This window comes from Oryza sativa, chromosome 9, assembly GCF_034140825.1.
Source record: "Oryza sativa Japonica Group chromosome 9, ASM3414082v1".
Classification (NCBI taxonomy): domain Eukaryota; kingdom Viridiplantae; phylum Streptophyta; class Magnoliopsida; order Poales; family Poaceae; genus Oryza; species Oryza sativa.
This window is the reverse complement of record NC_089043.1, coordinates 11,133,547-11,156,814: the sequence shown is the minus strand read 5'-3', so window position 1 is coordinate 11,156,814 and position 23,268 is coordinate 11,133,547. Positions and strand designations below refer to the sequence as shown.

The 23,268-nt window shown below is 45.1% G+C and overlaps 2 protein-coding genes and 2 pseudogenes across 2 annotated transcripts; all 4 read right to left on the bottom strand.

Annotated features, from left to right (window-relative positions):
* Window positions 1-9,041: 9,041 nt before the first annotated feature.
* LOC136351680 (uncharacterized) lies at window positions 9,042-11,430 on the bottom strand. Its single transcript, XM_066303941.1, has 3 exons — window positions 10,485-11,430; window positions 9,742-10,235; window positions 9,042-9,101 (listed from the first exon to the last, which is right to left on the bottom strand). The coding sequence occupies exons 1-3, from the start codon at window positions 11,428-11,430 to the stop codon at window positions 9,042-9,044; spliced, it is 1,500 nt and encodes a 499-aa protein (XP_066160038.1).
* A 4,064-nt stretch (window positions 11,431-15,494) lies between these two features.
* LOC9266072 (uncharacterized) lies at window positions 15,495-22,944 on the bottom strand (annotated as a pseudogene).
* Window positions 19,873-20,638, bottom strand: LOC112936379 (uncharacterized; annotated as a pseudogene).
* On the bottom strand, window positions 20,640-21,721 carry LOC136351830 (uncharacterized; the record flags this gene model as incomplete). Its single annotated transcript, XM_066304250.1, has 1 exon — window positions 20,640-21,721. A coding segment is annotated over exon 1 (570 nt), but the record flags the coding sequence as incomplete, so codon positions are not given.
* Window positions 22,945-23,268: the final 324 nt, after the last annotated feature.

Genomic DNA, 23,268 nt, shown 5'->3' with positions numbered 1-23,268 from the left:
TAACACGATTTCCATGGTTTTCATTACTAAACAAGTCACTGCAATGGTTGCATCACCTAATTAATCGTATATCGATTAAATCGCTTCTCAATTCTAGTGTAGGTTACTGTCAACCGAGTCTGCTTGTTTACACGGATTGTTTGCAAAGTCATTTATTTTCTACTTTTGCGTTATAGCGATTCAATGGAGCATTTTACGGAGGCTGCTACTGATCTTACGTCCGATCCTGTGAAGATTGTTGGACGGTGTTGCACCGTGTTATTGAGAGATGTTTTATATGTTTCATCTTCTGTTAAAAAAAATTTTCAATAAAAAATGTTCCAAAAATGTTTCACTAGCAGAGAAAAAATGTTTCAGTGCTTGAGCAAAATTGTTTTACCCAAATCAATAGTAGAACATACTTATTGCAACACAAAAAATCGATGTATTCAGAGTCAAAAAGTTTCACTAGGAGAGAAAAAATGTTTCAGTTCTTAAGCAAAATTATTTCAACCAAAATCAATAGTTGAACATTCGGATTGCAACACCAAAAATCGATGAATGCAACAATGAATCAAAACAGAACGAAACAACTTAATGGAACAAAGTGCAACAAAAATATAAATAATCTACAACTTCACTAAAAATCCCCAAACAAAACCCACCTCTATCTTCTTCTATTCTGGCCGGCCGAACGGATCCGCGAGGGAGGAAGGCTGCACTACCGAGACGTGCCCCACGACGGGAGACGTTGGAGAGGGAGGGGCCCGAGGAGGCGCCGCCTAGTCGTCGTCGTCATAAAAGGAGGGAGGAGCCGCGCCGCCTCTCGCCACCACTGCCATCGGAGGATGAACCGACCCCTCTCAAGCTCCCACTCCCGCCATGGCAGCGGCGGCGGAGGAGGAGGTTGGGTTGGGGAAGGTGGGATCGGAGTGGTCGGTGAAGTCGTCATTGTCGGAGCCGTACACGGAAAGCATTTGGATGAGGAGGAAACGGAATGTATTGAATTAATGGTGGGCCCCACCCTAGCGTTCCGTCCGATATTCTGTGTTGTATCCAAACGCTTGATACGAAGCGTTTTCCGCATTTTACCTTACAAATATGTAATAAGACTTTAGCCCACTATTATATGGGGGATAATCTTGTGCTACCGACATATATACATTTCCTTTTTCTTTTCGGAAATACAAAATCAAATCTAGACAAGCTGAATGCGAGGGCTGAAGCAGAATTTTATGGTAATTTTACATCAATATACCAAAAAAGATAAATTTTGCATGAATAGTCCTTAATTTGTGTTGTTGGGTTGGTTATCTTCGAAAATTAACGCACATCTAATATATGAAAAATATGGTTGTCTTCAATGCCTTGCTCTTCACAACAAAAATACACAGGATTTTCTGGTCCCTCAATCATATGATCTTCAATACCGATTATCATTTTTCTCTGTTAATTCTTGTGAACACACTGAAAAGTTGCGTGGAGAATTAAAACGCCATCATCTGATTTGATTTTCTTCCGTACAGAACTACTCTATATATACCGCATCTCAAATTCTCGACGCATCCATGCTAGTATGCTACTACAATGAACTCGCAGCAAGCTTCAAGTGCTAAGATATTAAATGTAATAGTGTGCAGGTGTATTTTCGTCATTTTCTATCTGTTGTACACAGTATATTGCCCTACGCGATTAGTCAATATGTTTCAATCCCCAAGTTCTCTTCTAAAGTGGTAGGCATCGCTATATGAATGGGAGGATATAGGAAGAAAAACGACACATACAGAACCACGTCAAGGATTCGATCAGGGGTGTCAAGAAAAAGATGTGGCTTGTAAACTGCATCCTAGAGTTCGGCCACATGTCTAATTTCATTTTTAATGCAAGGACTAGTATGTTTGGGACATACAAACTTGCTTCCGCGTTATTAATTACATAATAATGGAGATCATTTTGATATATGTCCATCCAGCTTTGTGAAAAATAAAATGTCATTTTGTTAATGCTCCTTCCTTTTCCTTTTGTTTTCTCCTAATGTCCTATAGCTCCAAAATAAAATGATGTGGAACTAGGTCGCGTAACTATCGATTTGTCGAAAACTTGGCACACATGATTCAGCTTCCGATCAACACGATCCGAACCCTGCAATCGCAACACCACGTTTTCTTTGGTTATCAACTGTGCTGAAACCCTGTTGACCTTTCTAAGAAGGCTAATCCCTACGTGTGAATCAAAGAACATAAGTAAGAACAAGGTAGATTGCATCTCAATTTGCCGATGAATGATTAATATCTCAAAGATGAGGTTCCATCCCTTTCAAAAAACAAAGTTGGGATTCCACAAACAGAACAAGCGGCAAAACTGCAATTTCAAAAATAATCTAAGTAAATCCCTACTCTAAAAGATGCCTACTACTGAATACATATAATTTGGGACGTCCTATAACTTGATGAGTTATACAATTTTGTTGTTATACGACTTTGTTATAGTTCTTGATGAGTTATACAACTTTGTTGTAGATGACTTTTTTAGCTAAAATCATTTACTGCTTTAAAATATTATTTGAAGTTTTGAAATTCAAAATTTTAATTGATATAACAAATTCACAAGAAAAAATGTCCAAAATAATAGTAATAAAAACACAATAACATGATAGAGCATGATTTTAGAAACATTTAGAAAAAATCATCTAATTGGAAGTTCATATGAGTGAGATAAACCAGTTTCAAATTTTTTAAATTTTATTTTCGTATACGGCTCCTTAAGTAGCCTGTATGGAAAAATCGATTTTCCCATAAGGGCGCTTAAGTGAGCCGCATGTAAAAATGAGCTCATTTTTGCATGCAATTCTCTTAAGAGACCCGTATGGGAAAATCGATTTTTTCATACCGGCCGCATGCAAAAATGACCATCGATTCTTGCAGACGTCACTAGTTATGTTCCGTTTGCAAAAATCAAGGGGTCTCATAAAAAAAACATTTTTTTAGTAGTGATATATGCGAGTGGGAGTAGGAAATATTTGCCTACCATCTGCAAAAAAGAAAAAAAAATCAACATTCAAAAATTCATTGCGCCTTTAATAGATGGAATACTACTAGACTTTAATAATCTTTTGGAATAAGGCTTTTACTTCCTCCGTTCCTAAATAATCGTCGTATAGCAAAAAAAAAAAAACCAAAAAAAAATCCATTTTGTGTATTACGAGGGGAGGCACCGAAAATCTTGCATGGAGCCTCGTATCGCACACGCTTCGTTTTGTTCCCGTCGGAGCTTCCTATGCCAAAACCCAGCACGGGCGATGTTTCTTCTCACACCTACTGAAAGACATGGAGGCGATGGATCATGGATGACGACATGGCCAGAGCAAGAGATGGCTTCTCAGTCGGCATAGGCGGAGTGGGAGGCGATGTCGTGGGGATCGCGGTCACTATGGTGAGGAGCGAGAGGTGAATGTGCATTGTTAAACTCATCTTCTCAAGGACATTCTTCTTGTCCTTCTCCATCTAGGACCAAAAAGAAAAAGAGAAAACACATTAGTGGCATTCCAATTAATTGACCGAACACAACCAGATTCTTTGCAATCGAGTTGCACCTTCATCATCTCGCAATCAACGGGATTGTTTAGGTCGCAATCAATGGGATTGTTTTGGTCGAAATCCAGTGTTGCCATGGACTGTAGCTATGAACAAAAGAGGTGATGACATGTGCAGGAAATAGGTATTGCTTGGAAGAGAAGACAACAGGGAGTATACATGATTGCCAGGGCAACAGCGGGTCCGTCATGGCTTGCAGATCGATCACAGAGATGGGTCAACAGCGACATGACGCAGATCGACCATGGGCGGGATGGATTCTGCAGATTGGATCACGGCTCGGATGATCATGCAGTGTTATCAGGTCCCCAGGACGTCACGACGTGATTCGTGAGGCCACGAGCGATGGCGCGACTCGAAGCGACGGTGACACGAGGCCATGCGTGGGCTAACGAAGCGACAACATTGCACGGGGCGATGCACGGGATAACGAAGCGACGACGCTGCTGGCACGTTCAATGTGTAGATAAGAGCGGGTACAATAGCAGACTATAATCCAACTATAAACACATATCAATGAGATAAAGGAGGAGAGATATATAAGAGCAGCGGGCTACAGATATATAGCCAGCTGCAGCACGGACTCCAAAATGCAATATGTGTATGATAGGTGGGACCATGTATTAATAGTGTAGTATATGTTTATAGGTAACTATTGTATAAATTAGCTATTGTCGAAGTAACAACTGCGCACGTCGAAGGACGTGGTTACTCAACAGTGTTGGAAACAGTAAATGTACTAATTGGTTAGAATTTTTCTTGGGATCCTCACTTTACATGTCCCTAGGAGGCTATTTATAATCCTATTACAGGTTCCCCTACTAGGGTTTAGGTTTTACTAGGGAATTTACATGGCTGCCCTTATGAAAGGAACGTCTATGTGGGTACATAGTGTAATTTGGATACATGGGCCTCTAATGGGCCAATTGGCGAACAGGCCTGAGCGGCTGGGATGGCCCCTTGGGCCTCCATGAAGTTGGGCTTGTTATGGCGAAGTCTCCTTCCTTCGGTATACACCCTTCGCCATGTACTCTTCGCCCAAGACGAATTTGGTCTTGCGGGATACCAACGCGACTCTTCAGCCTTCGCCATCTTTACTTCATAGTCTTCGCCATGTAGCTTCACCTAGATGACCTTAGCGTCTTAAGCCTGCATCCTCGCTGGTTGCATGGTTTTGGTAGGTCTAATCGAAGGGTCTCATGACATACCGCCAACAAGCCCCTCACGGGCAAGGGTGAGTTGGGAGCTTTGGCCGAGACCGTGCAAACCATGTGGTATGATATGAGGCGCCCCCTTTCGACCGACACTCCTGCCGAAACCTATACTGGAGTCCTACAGGAAATGTATACACTTTGTGCATATGTATTTTTACGGTTAGTAATTTTTCCTAGCTTTCGCCTTTTGCAAATGGTGAAACCGTCCTTATTTTTTCCTGTTGGCCGCAATGAACAGTGACGGCTTCCCTTCGTGGGCTTAGCACTATGCGGCTCAATGAATGGGAATTTACCGTTTCACCTACACTTGTGACACATGGCGGCTTACGATTGGGTGGGAAGGCGAATCGACGCCTGGGTGGGTAATATATTCCCCCCCTTTTTTCACCGCCGCACCCCTGTCAGTTTCATGGCGAGCTCTCTCTTTCTCCACCCTCTGACTTCACGACGCTCTTGAGTCTCTAGACTTTTCGATCGTTCCTCTTTCCGCCACCGCCCACACTTTTCGCCATGGCCCCTCGCAAGCTGAACCTACCCTCCGTGACGGGCCCTGATCCCAGCAGGATCGATGATGACACCACCGCCTATCTGGGGGGTTCGCTTGTGAATGAGGATGAGTTGGCGAAGCTGGTCACCTCCGGTGTGTTGGCAGAGAAGCAGGCCTTTCCCCCAGGAAAGGCTGTGGTGCCGAAGCCCGGTGACAACCGGACGGTGGTCTTTGCCATGTTCTTCGAGGTGGGCCTTCTGTTTCCGTGCAACGTGTTGTTGCCAGAGATCCTTCGCCTTTTTCAGGTGGAGCTCCCCCAACTAAGCCCATCGGCTCTCGTCCAGAACGCCATCTTCGACTGGGCGTGCTGGGCCGCTGGGTTCGAACCGAGCGCCGAGTTTTTCGGCACCGTTTTTTATGCCACCGTAAATTAGAAGACGGTGGTTACTCCAGTGGGGACGAAGAAGACAGCGTTCGGGAGCGTGAACTTCAATGTTCGCCCTGAGCGCTCCGATCTTTGGCCGGTCAATGCCGCTATGTTCAAGTGGGATCGCCATTGGATGTCGAAGTGGTTCTACCACTCCATCCCCTTCGAGGCCGGGTCCGAGTCGGTGAAAGCCCTCTAATGGCAGCGCAGGGTGATCATGCCGAACAGGAAGCCCAAAGTCGTCGTCGAAGGCGCTATGGAAGCGTAGTTCACCCTGCTTCGCAAGCTCTGCTCCCGCCTTAGCTGCCGCAACCTGGTGGAAGAGTTTTGCATGCTCCGGATCTTCCCTCTCTCCCAGTCGTGGCAAGTCGAGGTGAACCAAGACGAGGAGGTCAATGGCTTGCCAAAGCTCGTCATGCCAGAGGGGGCAAACAGTAAGCCTCTGCTTTCCTATATGTATGTGTATTTCGCTCTTTTGTCCTGCTCGACGCGTAATATGATGACACATTTCATTTTTGCAGTGTTAACTCTTGCTCAGGCTGACACCGAAGCCCAGAAGATGATCGGCTATGTGTCGATCGTTGAATTCAGCCAGCTGCTTACGCGGCAGGCGGCCGGCCGGGCGAATCGGGTGTACGATGGCGATCTTCCTCCCCGTGCGAAGCCCTTCAAGGCCGATGGCGATGAAGGGACCTCCAGGAAGCGGACACGCGGACAAGTCAAATTGGCTCCTCGGAAGAGAAAGGCCCCTACCTCCACCGACTCTGACGCCGACGATGAAGACACTGTCGACGACCATGATGGCGAAGAGGAAGGGGAGGATAAGGGGGAGACGGAGCTCGCGGCCGAAATGGCCGCTGACGAGCCCGCCGACAACCGCACTGAGACGCGCGGCTACACCCCAACTCCAAGCCCTTACGATGTCGAAACTGGGGTGGAGTCGAACAGCTCCCCCCTCGGCCGAAAGGAATTGGAGGGAGGGAAGGCGCTGGTTTCGATTGAAGCGGCCAAGCTGGCGAAGGGGGGTTCAGTTAAGAAGACCTCCAAAAAGAAAGGGCCCGTCAATGTCGCATGCGTTTTTAGCGACGACGAGTCTTCGGACGAGACTCCAACTTCGCCTGCTACGAGCCTGGGTCTTTTGACCGCTCCCGGTGCTACGGTCGATGCGGGCGGAGCAGGAGGTAGCGTTGCCACTGGAACTTCAGCTTTTGCTGACCGGGTTGTGAGGGCCGCAGCCAGGCTCTTCGGAAGCCCTCTGAGCAAACTGGTGGTGTCGCCGCTCGCCATCCAGAAGGGGAAGAAAACGGCTGCTGAAACGTCGGCTTCGGAGTATTCTCTTGCGGCACCCCACTTTGCCCCTGGTGATTTCGAGACTCGGGCGGATCTTATCCCCTTCGTCGAGGGGGTAAGTAATCTCGTTTCTCCGACTGGCAGCCTGAGCCTGTTCACTGAGTTGAACGAGTTCGACGAAGGCTGTTCCGCCATCAAGAGCTTAGCTGTCCGGGTATGTCACTTGTTTTTCTTTCTTTTTAACTATCGTTTTTCCACAACTAATGTTGACGATCATCATCTTCTCCCCCTTTCTCTTTTTTTTCTTGAACTAGATTGTTGCAACTCATTGTTCGACTGAGCGGACCGTACGGGCTTGTCTTGATGGCTTCAAAAACCGTCTTTAAGCTAAAGACGACGAACTGGGCCGCAAGAGCCTAGAAATGGAGAGCCTCGCCGACACCCTCAAGGAGACAAAGGCTAACAACAAGCGGCTCCGAGTTGAGCTAGAGAAGGGGAGCGAGGCGAAGGCCGAGATCAAGCGTCTGAATGCCGAGCTTAAAAAAGAACAAAATCATTCCGCCGCCTTGACTGAATACTACAACCTCACCGAGCCGAAGATGGAGGCTCTTCGCCAGGAGGCCCGTAAAGCGAAAGCAGCTGCTGAAAAAGACGCACAAAGGTTGACGCGGGAGATGGCGAAAGCCACTGAGTCCACGAAGACCGCGTGTCGCACGCTTTGCCTCGCTCTTACTGACATGGGGGCGAAGGTGCGAGGAATCCCTAGTGAAGATACTTCTGCCTTCGACTTCTTGGAGTGGACCGAACAGGCCGGTGGTGCGGTCTCCGATTTCGCCACTACGTACAGCGATTGCTGCGCGCATCTGTCAGTGGCCGTCACCATGGGCCTGCTGCAACAAAATTGGTCCGAGCACGTTGCCGAGTTCCCCAAGTTTGTGAAGGGTGATTGGGAGGTCAGCTCTCTGGACATTTTTCCCGCACTTCGTGCCTGGCGCAAACAGTTCTGGCAAAAGGAGGGCCGATTCACTGCCAAGGCGCGCCTGCTCGAACACTTGGCAAAGGCAGAGGCAGCAGAGTAGCGTGAGGAGCCAGCGGCCGAAGAAGGTGGTGCGGATGCGGGCGCTGGGGCGGATGTCGGCCAAGATCACCCAGAGGTGTGAGGCTCTCCGCCCAGTCTTTTTAGATTTTTAGACTCTGTGCGTTGGCCACGGAGGGCGAACGTTGTGAATTTGGCTAGTGTTCCCCCTTTTGTACTGTAGCCGGAAACGGCCTTTTTGGTATATGGAATAGATGAATCAAGTTTCGCCAATTATCCTGTTTCTTCGGCTTTGATATTTATGCTTCCATTATTTTTGCACACCAAAAAGAGGCGACGTTTTTCGCCCACTTTATGTGCTTCGCCCCCTCTTAACCATGCACTTTGCCATTTGCCTTTTTTATGTTGTATTAGCAGGGTTTTCGCCGAAAGGTGTGTGTTCGGCCTCTTTTTGGCGATTGGCAGAACAAGAATGAGAAATTCGTCGCGATTAAAGGCCTGCTGAAGATTAAGTATTCTTGTCGTGAGATGATAATAAACGGCAATAGTTACAAGGTTTTGAAAGTTGTCGGCTGGATGCGGGCGCACCCCGGGCGAACCTTGGATGACTACGACCGTGTCCATGTGGAACGTCGGGAGGACATGGCCCGCTTTTGGCGAAATCACCGAAGGACTGATCGCCAAGAAGCGATCGCCCAGCGCCGCTATGGCCTAGTTTGTGTTTCGCTCCCTTCTCCTCTTAGGATAGTGTATAATATTAGTAGTGATGATGAACCAAGTTCGCCAAATCACACCTTAGGGAGTGGAGGTTGTTTTGGGGGTGAAGATGTAATTTTTTTGTAAGCTAGGCTGTAAAGCCCGTTACTTTCTTTGACCTGTACCATGTTGTATGGCATGTATTCTTCGATATCTTTTGAAGTTAATAAAGATGTGTTTTATTTCCTTTTCGCTATTGTTCGCATAGTCAACTTTCGTGCGTTCGTTAGGTCGAAACATGTCGGCCCCCTTGCGTATATTAGCGAAATAGGTCTGCTGACTTTTCAGCTTTCGAGTTCCGCTTTTGATCTGTGGTGTTCTGCGCTGAAAGAAGCATTTGTGTTTTCACATAAATCGAGTATAACGGTGTTCTGTTATTTATTTTCCGAAACAAGCTGTCGTGGTTTCAACGTTCGGCGAGCGATGCTTCGGCTGATTCGTTTCGCCCCCTGGCGTTTTCGCTGATAAGGCGTTTGCCTTGGGGTTTTTCGACAAATTATCATTCACACAAGTAAAGAAAAGGCGAAAGACACAAGAATTTTTTACTGGTTCAGGCCTCCAGGATGGATAATAGCCCTACATCCAATTTTTTTTTCTTTTCTTATTTTCCTCTTTTTTTGTATTTTTGTGCCGAAGGGCTTACCTAACGAGAGGTGCCGAAAGGCCTATACAATAGTGTGTACATTTTTACAAGTTGGCGAATGGGGTGCTACCCTTCTAGACATAGAAACGCTTTGCCTTCCAGCGTCACCAAGCAAAAAGAGCCCGTCCTGGACCTGTGCTTGATGAGGTATGGCCCCTCCCACTTCGATTCAAGTTTCCCGACCGCCACTGGGTTCGCCTTCTTCCTTAGGATGAGATGGCCAGGCAATAGCTCCGTCGGTCGAACTTTTTTTATTGTAAGTTGCCGAGGTGCTTGTAGTGTACTTGCGCATGTGTTCTAGTGCTTCGACTCTTACCCCTTCGAGGAGTTCGAGCGACACCTCGTGCCCATCTTCGCCTCTAGAGAACATCACCCTTGGCAAATTAGTAGCCCCTAGCTCTGTTGGGGTCATTGCTTCGTCACCATAGAGAAGCATCAACGGGCTGAACTTGGTTGGCCTTGTACGGATCGTCCGAAGGGCCCAAAGAACAGATAGCATTTTGTCTGGCCATTTACCCTTCGCCGCCCCCTCAAGCCTTTTCTTGAGTGCCTCCAGGATCTTGCCATTTGTACGCTCGGCCGCCCCATTCGACTGTGGGTGCACGACCGAAGCGAACCTGATTTCTAGATTTAGCCCCTCGCACATCTCTCTGAACTCTTCAGAGGCGAATTGCTTGCCATTGTCAGTGATGAATTCCTTCGGCACTCCGAAACGGCAAACAATGTTCTTCCATACAAATTTCTGTACTGCTGCCGAAGTGATCGCACCAAGTGGTTCGGCTTCGATCCAACGGGAGAAGTATTCGATTGCTACAATTGCAAACTTGTACCCATTTCACGCTACTGGGAAAGGGCCAATGATGTTTAACCCCCATCTGGCGAAAGGCCAGACCGGTGCGATAGGTTGCAGCTCATACTGGGGTGCTGCTTGGCTTCGGCCATGCCGCTGACAGGTTTCGCACTTCTTGGCTTGCTCAACACAAACTTTTAGCATGGTGGACCAATATACCCCCTGGCGAAACACTTTGGAGGCAACCGTTCTTGCGGCTTGATGCGCACCGCACAGCTCCTGGTGTATTTCTTTCGCCACTTCCTCGCCTTCGGCAAAGGAGATGCAGCGAAGCAAGGATTGGAGCACCCCGGAGCGATACAACTGCCCTGAGATCAGCTTGTATCTTGCGGCTCTGAGCTGTAGGCGCTTCGCTTCTACTTCATCCTCCAGGAGCCAACCGTTCTTGAGGTACTTCACGAACGGTGTTCGCCAGTCCTCTGGGTCTTCGCCCAGTTCTGCCTGGTCAATTGCCATGATGTGCAGGCTCTCTGTGGGCACACTTGGTGCGTACAAGACCTCAAAAAAGATGCCTGGTGAATGTGAGCCTCCACAAGCAGCAGATTTCACCAGGGCGTCTGCTTCCTCGTTCTGGCATCTAGATAAGTGTTCGACCGTTATGCCGGCGAAACACTTTTCCATAGATCGAACAGCCTCCAGATACCTCTTCATTCCTTCTTCTTTTGCCTCAAAAGATTTGTCAACATGACTTGCCACCAGCTTGGAGTCTGTTCGGATCAGCAAGTGCCGAACCCCCAATGCTTTCGCTTTTCTTAGGCCCAACAGTACAACTTCGTATTCTGCCGTGTTGTTGGTCGTATCGAACTGTAGCCTTGCAGTGTACCGAATCGGCGCAGCCCCTGGCAAAGTGAGTACTGCCGCGGCGCCCGCCCCCTTGTGCGACCACGAACTGTCAAAGTACATCACCCAAGGTTGTTCGACAGGCTCGGGTTCAGGGGCGAATGCTGGCGTCCATTCGACCACGAAGTCGGCTAGGACTTGGGACTTGATGGCAGTGCGGGCGAATAAATGCAGGTCAAAGGGAGATAACTTCGCTGCCCATTTGCTGAGCCGGCCAGTAATTTCCTTGCCCAGGAGCACTTCGCCCAAAGGATACTGCGATGTCACAGTGACTTTGTGGGCCTGAAAGTAGTGTTTAACTTTGCGCGAAGCCATCACTAGAGCGTAAGCAAGCTTTTCCATTTCAATATATCTTATCTTCACCCCTTGCAAGCTGTATTTCGTCTCTGAAGCCGTATTTCGTCTCTGAAGCTTTGCAAGGGGCGAAGATAAGATACATTGAAATGGAAAAGCTTGCTTATGCCCTAGTGATGGCTTCGTGCAAACTTAAACACTACTTTCAGGCCCACAAAGTCACTATGCCATCGCAGTATCCTTTGGGCGAAGTGCTCCGGGGCAAGGAAATTACTGGCCGGCTCAGCAAATGGGCAGCGGAGTTATCTCCCTTCAACCTGCATTTCACACAAATCCCTCAAAGCAAATCATAGAAGTTTCACACAAATCACAGATGAAAGAATCACAAATCAATTCATCCAACACATATCCGTCAAAGCAAATCACAGAAGTTCCACATAAATCACTGATGAAAGAATCAAAAATCACATATCCCTCAACAATTTCATAGAAACAATCACCATTGCGGGAGCCGGATCCATTGCGGGACTCACCGCCGCCACCGCTTTGCCTGCCGACGCCGACGCCGGATGCTGCTCCGCCAGCAGTCGCCACCCCGGCCGCCGCCGAGGCCACCTCGCCCACCGCCGCATCCGCCGCGGGAGAAGCCACCGCCGACGACGCCGTATGGGGAGAGGAGGAGGGGAAACTGAGAAAGAGAAGAGAGAGGCGAGAGAGAGAGAGAAACTGAGGACGAGAGAGAGATCGAGAAGCCACTAGCTCGTCCTTATCCTTATCTCGTCTTGTGGGGCCCGCCGGTTCGGCTTGATTTGGGTGTCGGTTTTTTTAAAAACCGGCACCTATAATATCTTATAGGTGTCGGTTTTAGTACTACTGGCACCTATAATGTTTTTTTAAAAAAAAACCGGCACAAAATGAAATAAGTGTCGGTTTTTATTTGGAACCGACACCTATTATTGCTTAAAGGTTCCGGTTTTTTGCGATTTGAACCCGCGGAGGTGGGAAAAGGCCTATAGGTGCCGGTTTTAGTACTACCGACACCTATAGTGGCGACACCTATTTGTGTGCAAATGGGCCATTTTAATTTCGTTGCCGTGGGCCAAGCTACAGCCCAGCCCGTTCAGTCGCTGAGTTCACTCGGTTGCTGCGATGCGGATCGGATGACTCAGCCACACAATATCCCAACATGAGAGGATCTGGTTCCAGCACCATGGATGAATGCTTGGTGCTTTATGATGCCATTAGTTTTTTATGTTAATATATCGACCTCTTTTTTTTTTTGCTAAACCTTTTGAATTTTTTTGTTTAACCATTTGAACTAGCTAGCTTCAGCAAACATTTTTTTTGACAGGGAAACGTAAGTCCTCATCCTTGACTTGCACTAATTATCAATTAATATTTTACAAAATAAGGAATGATGTTTAATTTTTATTGTCTACTTACTTTTGCTAGCTATTGTTGACATATAACAAGACCGGTTAAATCTTATGTTAAGCATGAAGAACCGGTGGCTCTAAGTGCGGCTCCATATTTTTTTCATTGGTTGTTGGAGCCGCTAACACCACTCAGGCCTTGTTCGGCTGCTTGGGAATTAATCCCCAAGGGATCCTATCCAGGGAGGGATTGAGTGAATCCCTCCTATCTCACTCAAACCCTGTGGGGTTCGAATCCCTGCCCGTTTCTAATCCCTGGCATATAAACACTGCCTTCGTTTAGCACAGGGAAATATAAAGCAGCAGCTGTATGTTCCCAAGCAAGCAATGAAACAATATGCATTCTCCCAGATCAAATCCATAGGATGCAGTAAAAAAAACATTGTTTTAGCATAGGGAAAACACACATGCATGCTGTACGTTCACAAATGCATACATGAAAGTGTCACAAAGTAATAAAAATGGTTACAGTTCAGTTGTTTTTTTTAGAATAAATAGAAGTAGCCATCTAAGAGCTAAACTACAAATTGAATGCAAGTGTTTAAGCTTAGCACTAATGCCACCATGAGCTTCAGTCACCCAGCTGCAGTGTTCCCATCTCTGAAAAAAAATGGAGCAACATTGGATCAATTCCAAAAAGAAATACACCATATATGTTCTTTCCTGTCAACCAAATATCAAATTGAACAAATGCAGAGTACAGATTACATAAGAGCAAACAAGTAAAGCAAAGAGCCACACTAATATCCAAACTAAGGCTGATGCACTACATGGAATGCTATCAGTCTGATAGAACCAAAGATGAAAAGAGACCTAAAAGTTCAGGAACTAGGAAGCTAACAAAAAAAGCTAACAATTCAGCCTTGACAACATAGTAATAATGAAGCTGGATTTTTCACATTTTGGTCCTTTTGAAAAACTTATTTCGCAAATAGACCCCTAAAAAAACTTATCCCAGAAATGGTCCTTTTTGGGGCGCCAGAGTGGCTAGCGCCATTGTCCAACTGGACGGCGCCAGCCTCTCTGGCGCCGTCCCCCTGCCGACGTGGCGGGGCGATGCTGAGGTGGCTAGGGGGAGCGCGCCAGAGTGGCTGGCGCCCTTCCCCCCGGAAATTTTTTATTTTTTTTTATTTGTTTGATATTTTTTTCACGCTTAGAGACACACAAGAACCAACCATAGAAAAAATGAACTCAAATGGACGTAATATGTGACCTGTAGAATTTTTCCTCTCCTCTCCTCTCTCTCCGAACTAGTGCAGAGGAGAGAAATGTGCAACTTTTTTTTTTTTTTTGATATTTTTTTCACACTTAGGAACTCACAAGAACTAACCATATAAAAAATAAACTCAAACGGACGAAATATGTGGCCTGTGAAATTTTCCAAAGCTCTACCGAAAAACATCTCCTCGAAAACACAATCTTGCAAGCGGAATTTGGAGGTTCTAATATCGCCGAACCCGCCAGAGCGGGAAGAATCGGATATAACTTTTTCTGTAGATATCCGTGGATATATTATTTGCCTAATTCCGAGTCCGTATGAGAAAGTTACGCCTATTTTAATAAATAACATATTTTGTCCGTTTCGGTAGAGATTTGGAAAATTCTATAAGTCACATATTTTGTCCGTTTTGAGTTTATTTTTTCTATGGTTGGTTCTTGTATTCTCCTAAGTGTGAAAAAAATATCAAAAAAATAAAATAAAAATAAAAAAAACTGCATCTCTTTGTACTATTTAACTTATGGCTATCATTTCATGTGGTTATATTTTGAATTAGAGATTAAGTAATTTCATATAGTGGTAGAGTGCATTATATTTAACATGCTGATCAAAGGTATTTACTAAAGAAGTTATGGTCTAATTCTGATGAAGGTGCAAAATAGGCTAAGTGGTATGCTATTTTCGGATATCTAGCTAAGTGGTATATTCCGTTCAAGATTAATTTTTTTTAGCTGGTTGTATCGTATCCTAAGTGCGAAAAAACATCCAAAAAAAATAAAACAAAAATAAAAAGGTTGCAATATAGAGAAATAGGAATGGAGGCGATGGGTGGTGGGGGAGGGGGAGGGGGGCGGCGCCAGCATGGCTGGCGCCCTCCTCCCTAGGGCGGCGCCAACCATTTTGGCGCCCTCCTCTTGCCACGTCGGTTTGCGTGTGCCACGGTGGCAGGAGGACAGCGCCAGAGAGGCTGGCGCCGTCCCGTTGGATGACGGCGCCAGCCACTCTGGCGTCCCAAAAAGGACCATTTCTGGGATAAGTTTTTCTAGGGGTCTATTTGCGAAATAAGTTTTTTAAAAGGACCAAAATGTGAAAAATCCAGAATAATGAAGTACATAACTAGAGCCACACGGTACCTTAAAAAACATTCTTTTATCAGGAGCAAAGCAGATGCTTCAAAGTAAGTAAAATTGCACCGCTATACTGCTTAAGTTTAGCTTTTTCAGATGCTAAGAGTAGTATCAGTTCAGACTTGAGTGAGCTTATCAGCTCAAGAAAATAAAAGAAAGGTGAGTAGCCCATAATGTAAATCTTGGTTTACAGCCCTAAACAACATGCATGTAACTAACAACAGAGAGTCACACAGGACAGAGTGAAGCCCATCTTACTTGCCTAGCAGACCAAAAAAGATTTATATAGAAGAAAAGCGGTACCTTTCAAGCCATCTCACTTCTTAACCAACTCAAGGCAGATTCTGGATCCTCATCACAAGCACTCACAAAAATCTCTCTGTTCTCTGCATTCTTGAAGACGGTATATGCTTTGACCTTTTCTGCCTTTGTCACATCCATCGAATTCAGAACAGATATGCACCTCTTGATTGAAAAATCATTACTTTCCTTTTCTCTTGCTAAATGAGCCTCCTTTTCTCTTGCTAACTGAGCCTCCTTTTCTCTTGCTAATTGTGCAGCCTCATCTTCAGTTTGTTTGGTCCTCATATCAAGGTACCTTTCCATAAGTCCTTCTACGCCAACACTCTTATTTTGCCTCTTGGGTTCTTTTTCTTCTTTGTTTCTTGGTACAACAACAACCCTTCTATGCGGCATCTCTTTAAGCCTTTCCGCATTTGCATTATCATCTTCAGTTGCATCTGCATCATCTTGTACTTGATAAGCCAAGGTGTCCTCATAATCTGGAAATATAATCTCAGTGTTACCAAGATCATCTTGATCACTCTCAACTTGAGTAATGATTGAATGTTGCAATGGCTCAATTGAGGTGAAATTGTAGGTTCTGTCACACCCTAAAAATCCTAAATATATAAATTGTTGTTTAATTGGAATTATTAGAATTTATTTTAAAAGCCTAGAAGAGAAGATCTAGTTTTAATTAATAAATTCCAATATAAAATGGGGCCAGATAAAATTTCATTAAATACTTTGCTTAATTCTATAATTCCTAGATTTTTCTGGGATTTATTTGAGCTAAGGAAGTATTTTTAATAAATGGAATTTCATTTCATGAATAATTTAAATTGGAAAAGGTTTTAAAAGTTCTCTTTTGCCTTTGGGTCGAAAGTCGGCCCAAAACCTTCTCTCTCCCTCTCCTCGGCCCAAGCCGGCCCAGTCCGCCCGCAGCAGCCGCGTGCGAGCGCCCTCGGACGCTGACAGGTGGGGCCCGCCTGTCAGGTCGTCGTCGTCCTCCTTGCACCATCGCCCGAGCCCTAGCGGCGCGCCGCCGCCATCTCCTTCCAAATCCGGCCGTCCCTTTCCGTTTCCGGTGAAATCAATTGAGGGGAAAGGATCCCCGTGATCCACTCTACCTTTTCCCTTTTGGAAACATCGTTTAAATCGCTTTGGAAATTCGCGGATTCGATCTCGAATCGGATTCGTCTCTCTCTCCCGAACCCTAATCTTTCCATCGCGTCGCCGGTCGCCGTGGGCCTTCGCCGCCGCGCCCTAGTCCCTATATAAGCACCCCCAGGTCCTCCGCTACCCGTCGCCACCCTCGCCTTCGTCTCTCGCCGCCGGTAGAACCCTAGCACCGTGTAGCCTCGCGTCGCCGTCGTCGCCGCCGCTCTAGCCGTGCGCCATCGTCGCTCCAGTCATCGCCGTCACTCGGGGAGGTCATCGTCGTGGTCGCCGTCTCATCGCCGTCGTCGTCCGTCCCTTCGCCGTCGTTGTCAACCGCCGGAGCACCGTCGCCGCCGTCGACCCGATCGTCTCTGCCCCCTTTTCCTCATCGCCGGCGCCGTCCGTTGCCCCTCCGCCGCTACTTTGGTCACCGGTGAGTTCGCCGTGTCGTCCGCTACCCATAGGTGCCCTCCGTTCGCGCTGTCATGCCGTCATTCGCCGGCAAGCATGCACGCCCGAGCCGCCGCCGGTGGTGACGTCACCGCCGACGTCATCGTCGTCGTTCCCCGTGGCCCGGTCGTGGACCGATGGATCTTGGCCGTCCGTTTTGGATAGGATCGATCTCGGCCGTTCATTTCCGTGAGCCGCCGCCGTGCACCCGGTCCACCGCGAACCCTAGCCGCTGACGCAATAATTCCCTTTTCTTTTTCAAAAATAATTCATTATTGCGTCATAATTCAATTAAAATCTAAATGAATGATTTAATCCGATTTAATCTTTGAAAACACATAACTAATTCATCTTAGCTCGGATTTAGTTGGTTCAAGTCTCTAAATTTTTCTAAAATAGAGATCTACATGTTAAAAATATCTACATGTACTGTTCATGCTGGTTTGTGTGCTGTTTTGGTGATTTTGCTCTTTTCTGTTTAGGTTCCGACGTTTTCGGAGAGTCTGAGTTTGCAGGAGAAGATTTTGAAGAGTTCCAAGGCCAGCAAGGCAAGTCACACAGATCCCAAACAATCCTTTGAGCATGTTGATCCCGTTTAAAGCTATTGTTTCTATTCAACTATTGCATTTATTTTCGAATGTCATTGGGTGGAATTAACCTATTGTTTGTTATAGCCCTTTTGTTCTTGATTACTTTATTCCTTGATACCTTGGGTTATTATAACTTGACTAGTTGGGCTATATATATTAGTTCAGCTAGATATTAGATATGATTGCTTAGCCATGCTTAGAAACATTAGCACACTATTGGGATAACTTATGACTCACTATTATTTAATGATGGCTTAATGATAGTTCACGATGGTCAATCGTGATTGGTTAATTAATTACTTGCCAACTAAAACTTGATAATGGTGGGTTGTGAGCACATGGTTTTGAGAGCCGTGCTCATGACAATTAAGGACCGGTTCACGAGTTTCGGTTGTGAAACATTAACCGTGCCAACCACAAGCCAGCGTGGGCAACGACTTTACCTTTTGTATAGCATGGTTCATTGCGGAGCACCAGACTGAGAAGTGGTGGAGATAAGCCCACGGGGGTCGCTGGGGAGTCCATGCCTTGTTTATAAGGGGGTGATTATGATCCAGGAAAGGTGCGCTGTGGTGGATTGTGTTGTACGAGGGTTACTGTCACAGCTCCTTTCCGAGGTACCGTGGTGGTATTGAGGCACATGGTGACATGTTGTGGTGCTGTGTCTTGTGGGTACAGTGGTACACCTCTGGCCAGAGTAAAACTATTCGAATAGCCGTGCCCGCGGTTATGGGCGGGTCTAACAATGTCTTTCGTGATTAGTCTCACACTTCTCACCATAATAAAAGATGCTATAACTGGTAATAATTTGTTTAGCTCCTGGTTTGGAATGGTATATTCCTGGTTTGGAGATAGATCTGTACAGCCGGGTATGGTTGTTCAGGATGGTTGGGCCTGAGCAGCATGGGTGTGCTGTTTAGTGTTGATTAAAATTGATGATTAATTACTCTACTGTTTTATAATTCTCAAATATTTGCTAAATGCTGCTTTTGCAAATGAGCCCTATATTATGCCATTCTTTGGTATCCTTGTGCACTTCCATATTTGTTGCGTGGCTTGCTGAGTATGTTATATACTCACCTTGCAATCATTCATCAGAGGAAGAGTTCTACAGTGATGCTGATGGTGTGGAGGATTAGGTGTAGCCCTGGTCAAGCTGCCTGTGGAGTGGAGTCGTCTGTGCCGTTTATCTTATTTTTCCGCTGCTTAGATCTTTATTGATTGAGACGAACTATCTACCTCTGTAATGACATTTTATTCGCTTATTAATTAGAGTAATAATTGTACTCTATTATCAATTTGTTATTGTGTCCCTCGGCTGATTCCTGGACGAGGGTTCACACACATGTAAGCGTTTGGAATTTTGGATAGAAATTCCGGGCGTGACAGGTTCCTTCTGCAGTATGTCCTACACAAGAAAATTGAGTACTAGAAAGGGTAAGCAAGAAAGCATGATTATAACTTGTGATATTGAAAACAAGGATTATAGCTTGTGATAGAACTAACCATCGTAAAGTTCTCCCAAGGCCTCAAATAGAGGGAAAGATTTGGTGCGAAACTTCTTGGCTTTAGGAAATGACAACACAATAAAAGGAAAACACTAAAAAGATGCATAATGTAATTAACTACAAAATTAAGTAATGGTCAGAAATAATCTTACGATGATTATATTGTTCTATATAGCAGGCTCAGCCTCAATGATGCATCTCTGGTTATTCCATGAAGCTCCACTTTGTTTTCTAGCCTCTTTCAGCATCCTATATTCTCTTTTTAGCTCTTTCTCCTTTTCTTGGATTTGGGACTTTGTTAAGCAGACATATCTGTCCTTCTCATGGAATTCCTTCACGATTTTGTTCCAAGCTTCTGAAGTCCATCCATTCTGACCCCTATACTCAGGAGTGTTGTGCTCATGCAATAACTCAACAAGAATCTTCTCTAGGGCTGTGTTCCAAGAGGCTCTTCTTTTTTCTACGCAAGATAAGAATTGATGTATAATCTACATTTAATAATTTCAAACATGAATTTCACATGTTCTATAATTGCATACCTATCGGAGAACCTCCATGCTTTTTTGTAGGATGACCTTTCGGAGAGTTCTTCTTTTGTGCAGCTTTCGCTAAAAGCATGGTCAACCTTGGAGAACCTCTTAGAAGCATATTAACTGAGAAAGGATGCATAACACAATATTCATAACAAAAGCATTGTAGCAAATGTATGTCACATGCAACCACCATAGTTCATTTATAACATAATATTTGTAATATGTCGTAGTTATTACAGCTCACAAAACATCAAAAGAAAATCAAATATACTACTTATTACAACCCACTAATTCCTATGCTGTCGATAGTCATTCCAAATTTGATGTGCTATCGTGTCCCTCAAAAGATTCCCTTGATTAGTGCTTTGATCATTGCCTTCATCACCATCTGGCAGGTCAACATAATTGCTTGGATGGATATTATGTGGTTGGTTATTTAACCATTGCTCATCCCCATTCAGTGATCAAATAATATTATGGAACACTGCAGCAGCCACTGGTATCTTCACTTGGTTCTTGATTTTGTGGAAAGTTGCAACTTTGAGGATAGGGAAGCGCTTCTTTACAACCCCCAAAGTCCATTCAACATGATTCCTCAATACCGCATGGCGATGGTTAAATAACTCTTTGTAGTTTTGAGGTCTACGCCGACCTGCCCCATACTCCTTTAGATGATACCTGACTTTACGATATGGTGCAAGGAAAGAATTGGTGTTGGCATATCCACCATCAACCAAATAGAACTTTCCAGGGGGTACTGTAGCCGACCCCTCCCACCCAGTAGACATGAAAGTGATCTTCAGATCAAAATCACAAGCTATCATCACATTTTGGCTAAGAGTATTTTTCCTATTTCTAAATGGAGCTGCTTTGTCAGATGATATAGATATGGGTATATGGGTGCCGTCAATTGCACCAAGGCAATTCTGCAGCAAAAAAAAAAACCACATATGATTTTCTAAAAATGTAAAACAACATATTAATAAGGATATTGAAATAGGGATAAAATCTAGGATCTTTTTCTATTTTCCAATGAACTTCATTAGGATTTGGAGGCTTCAGAAACCGCTTCGAGAGCGAAGGGACAACTGAGTTGAAGAAATGCTTTACGTGATGATGAAAGCTATCCCCACTGTGCCCAAATTTCTCTTGCAAATCCTCAAATGAAGCATTGTGACTAAGCATGTATAAGAAGAACGCCAACTTCTCTTTAACTTTAATCCTAGTATCATCGACCAACTTTTCAGTTCTAAGGTAATTGGCCAAAGATATAAATATTTCCGGCTCCATCCTGAATGCTACCCGGCAATTTTTTACATGCCCTTCAAGCAACTCCCGAACACGCTCCTCGCCTGTTATCTTTGATGTATGGCGTCGCTTCTTTTCCCTTGCTCCACTAGAACTCAACAAATGTAGTGCAGGGAAAATAAACAACATCATATCATCGTCCTCCTCTTCCCTCCTCTTTCTAGCGTGGTCTCTTGCTCTCATATCCATAGTAGTACTATAGATAGCACACAAATTATTTACAATTTTGCACTTAGCACAGCAACAAAAGATCTAGAAAGATAATCACACAAGAATCACTAAACTATGGGAATTAATCTTAAGAAGATCCAAGTTATGAAGCATATTTAAAAATTGATGGGAAAAATGAAAAGAACAATAAGGATCTTTTTTTCTTAAAGAGTGCACAGTGCAACAATAATTGATGGCAGTAGCACTTACAGGATGTATGAAAAAGCAGATTACATGGCAGTAGCACTTACCAAATTTAGTTGTCAAATTTAGTTACAGATGATCTTTTATTAGTTAGCACCGAGCATGTTCAGAATTCAGAAATCTGAAAAATCTGAGAACTTGTATATTCTCTATGCTTTTTTATACAAATTTAACCGTATGTTGAAAGGAAAAGAAATTTTGGTCTACATTACACCACTTCTTTTATTTTTTATATTTACATCACAAAATATAGATAAACAACTTAAAGCAAAGGGAATAAATAGATCTAGTACCTCTTGGAGAGGGTACAAGGTCCCAGGAAGGAGAGGGTACAAGGTCCCAGGAAGGAGGAGGTTGGTCTTCTCCAACTCTCATGGGTGCAAGTGCAATCTACAAAACAAGCACAACTTATACACATCACTGACAACTCAAATTCAGAACTAGAACTAGAGTTACATAAAACCCAGAACTAGAGCTAGCTAGCATCAAAGTAGGAGCTGCTGTTTTTCAATCAAATAGAAGGATCTCATCATCAAATACATTATAACATGGGTACAGAATTAATCACCCAATCAGTTCATTTAACACTAGACATATTAGTGCTTGAATAGCTATGATAAACATGTTTTATACAAGTATCATGTTGAGGAAAACAAATCTGTTAGTCTAATGAGACTAAAAGCTACTGTTGTTAGTTTAAAATAAATCAGTTTAAGTATACATTACTGTATATACTACTGCAATTTGTTGCTAGTTTGTTTGTGAAACAATGACGATAGAATTAGTTTACAATTCAGAAATGTTAAACTAATTACAGAGTACCTCCATAGCTCTACAATCCTCAAAATCAGGACACCCCAACCCTTGTAATTTCCAAACAGAAATATAACCAACAACCACAAGTTGAGACTCCGGAAGCACCAAGAACTGAGTACTTCACTGTAAAAACTTGTATAGTCAATTTTACAAGACATGCTCAGGCAAGCATCACAGCATCAGTTACACTAAGCAAAACTAATCAAGGCAAGCATGTTTCCATAGCCACCGTACAGCTCTCGCTCTCACCATCTGCTGCCTCAAAGCCACCGTGAATCAAGAACTCAAATCAAGAACCAGAGTTGGGCGGTGCGGTGGCGGCGGCAAATCAAGAACGCATCCCCACCCAACCAAGAAAAAAAGCTCCACGCCCAAATCAAGAACTCACCAGATCGAGCAGGATACGAGGAGGAGGACGATGAATCGCTAAGCGCTCACTCACCAGAAAGCTGCACGGCGAGAAGAGAGATGGCGGGGACGACAGGAAAGGGAGAAGAGAAGAAAACCCTAACCCTAGCTTTGCAAGAGGAGGGAAGAAGGGGAAAGGCAGCGTGCTCACCGGAGAGAAGGTGGCGGCCGGAGGAGAGAGCCATGTCGTCGCCGTCGCCGTCGCCGTCGCCTCCGGGTCGCGCCGCGCGCCGCCCCCTCCGTCGCGTCTTCGTTACGCCGCTGCCTCCTCTCGAGGAAATTTTCCACACCCCAGGAGTAGATGATTTTTTCCCGGGCCTAGAGAAGAGGGAAACCCCGTGGTGGGCCGGGCTAAAATTCACGGCAGGGCTTAACCGAACGCACAATTTCGCATGGGCCGGGATTTTTTCCTCGCCGGGGTGATCCACAGGGATTGGGCCCCGATCCCGGCCTGGAACAGCCCAACCGAACAAGGCCTAAGAGAACCATCTAGTCCAATTCCTCAGGCCAAGGCCCTACTTCCAACCTCGGTATCCCCCTCCCGTCTGCTGAGTGCTTATCAGAGATAGACAAAGACAAAACTTTGACATAAAATGGCTGTTATATTAAC

Coding starts and splice junctions, on each gene's coding strand:
- LOC136351680 (XM_066303941.1), bottom strand. CDS start 11,430: ATGGCTTCGCGCAAAGTTAAACACTACTTTCAGGCCCACAAAGTCACT. Junction 10,236..10,484: donor AATACACCAGGAGCTGTGCG/GTGCGCATCAAG, acceptor TTGCAATTGTAG/CAATCGAATACTTCTCCCGT. Junction 9,102..9,741: donor CGCTCGAACTCCTCGAAGGG/GTAAGAGTCGAA, acceptor CTTTCAGCGCAG/AACACCACAGATCAAAAGCG.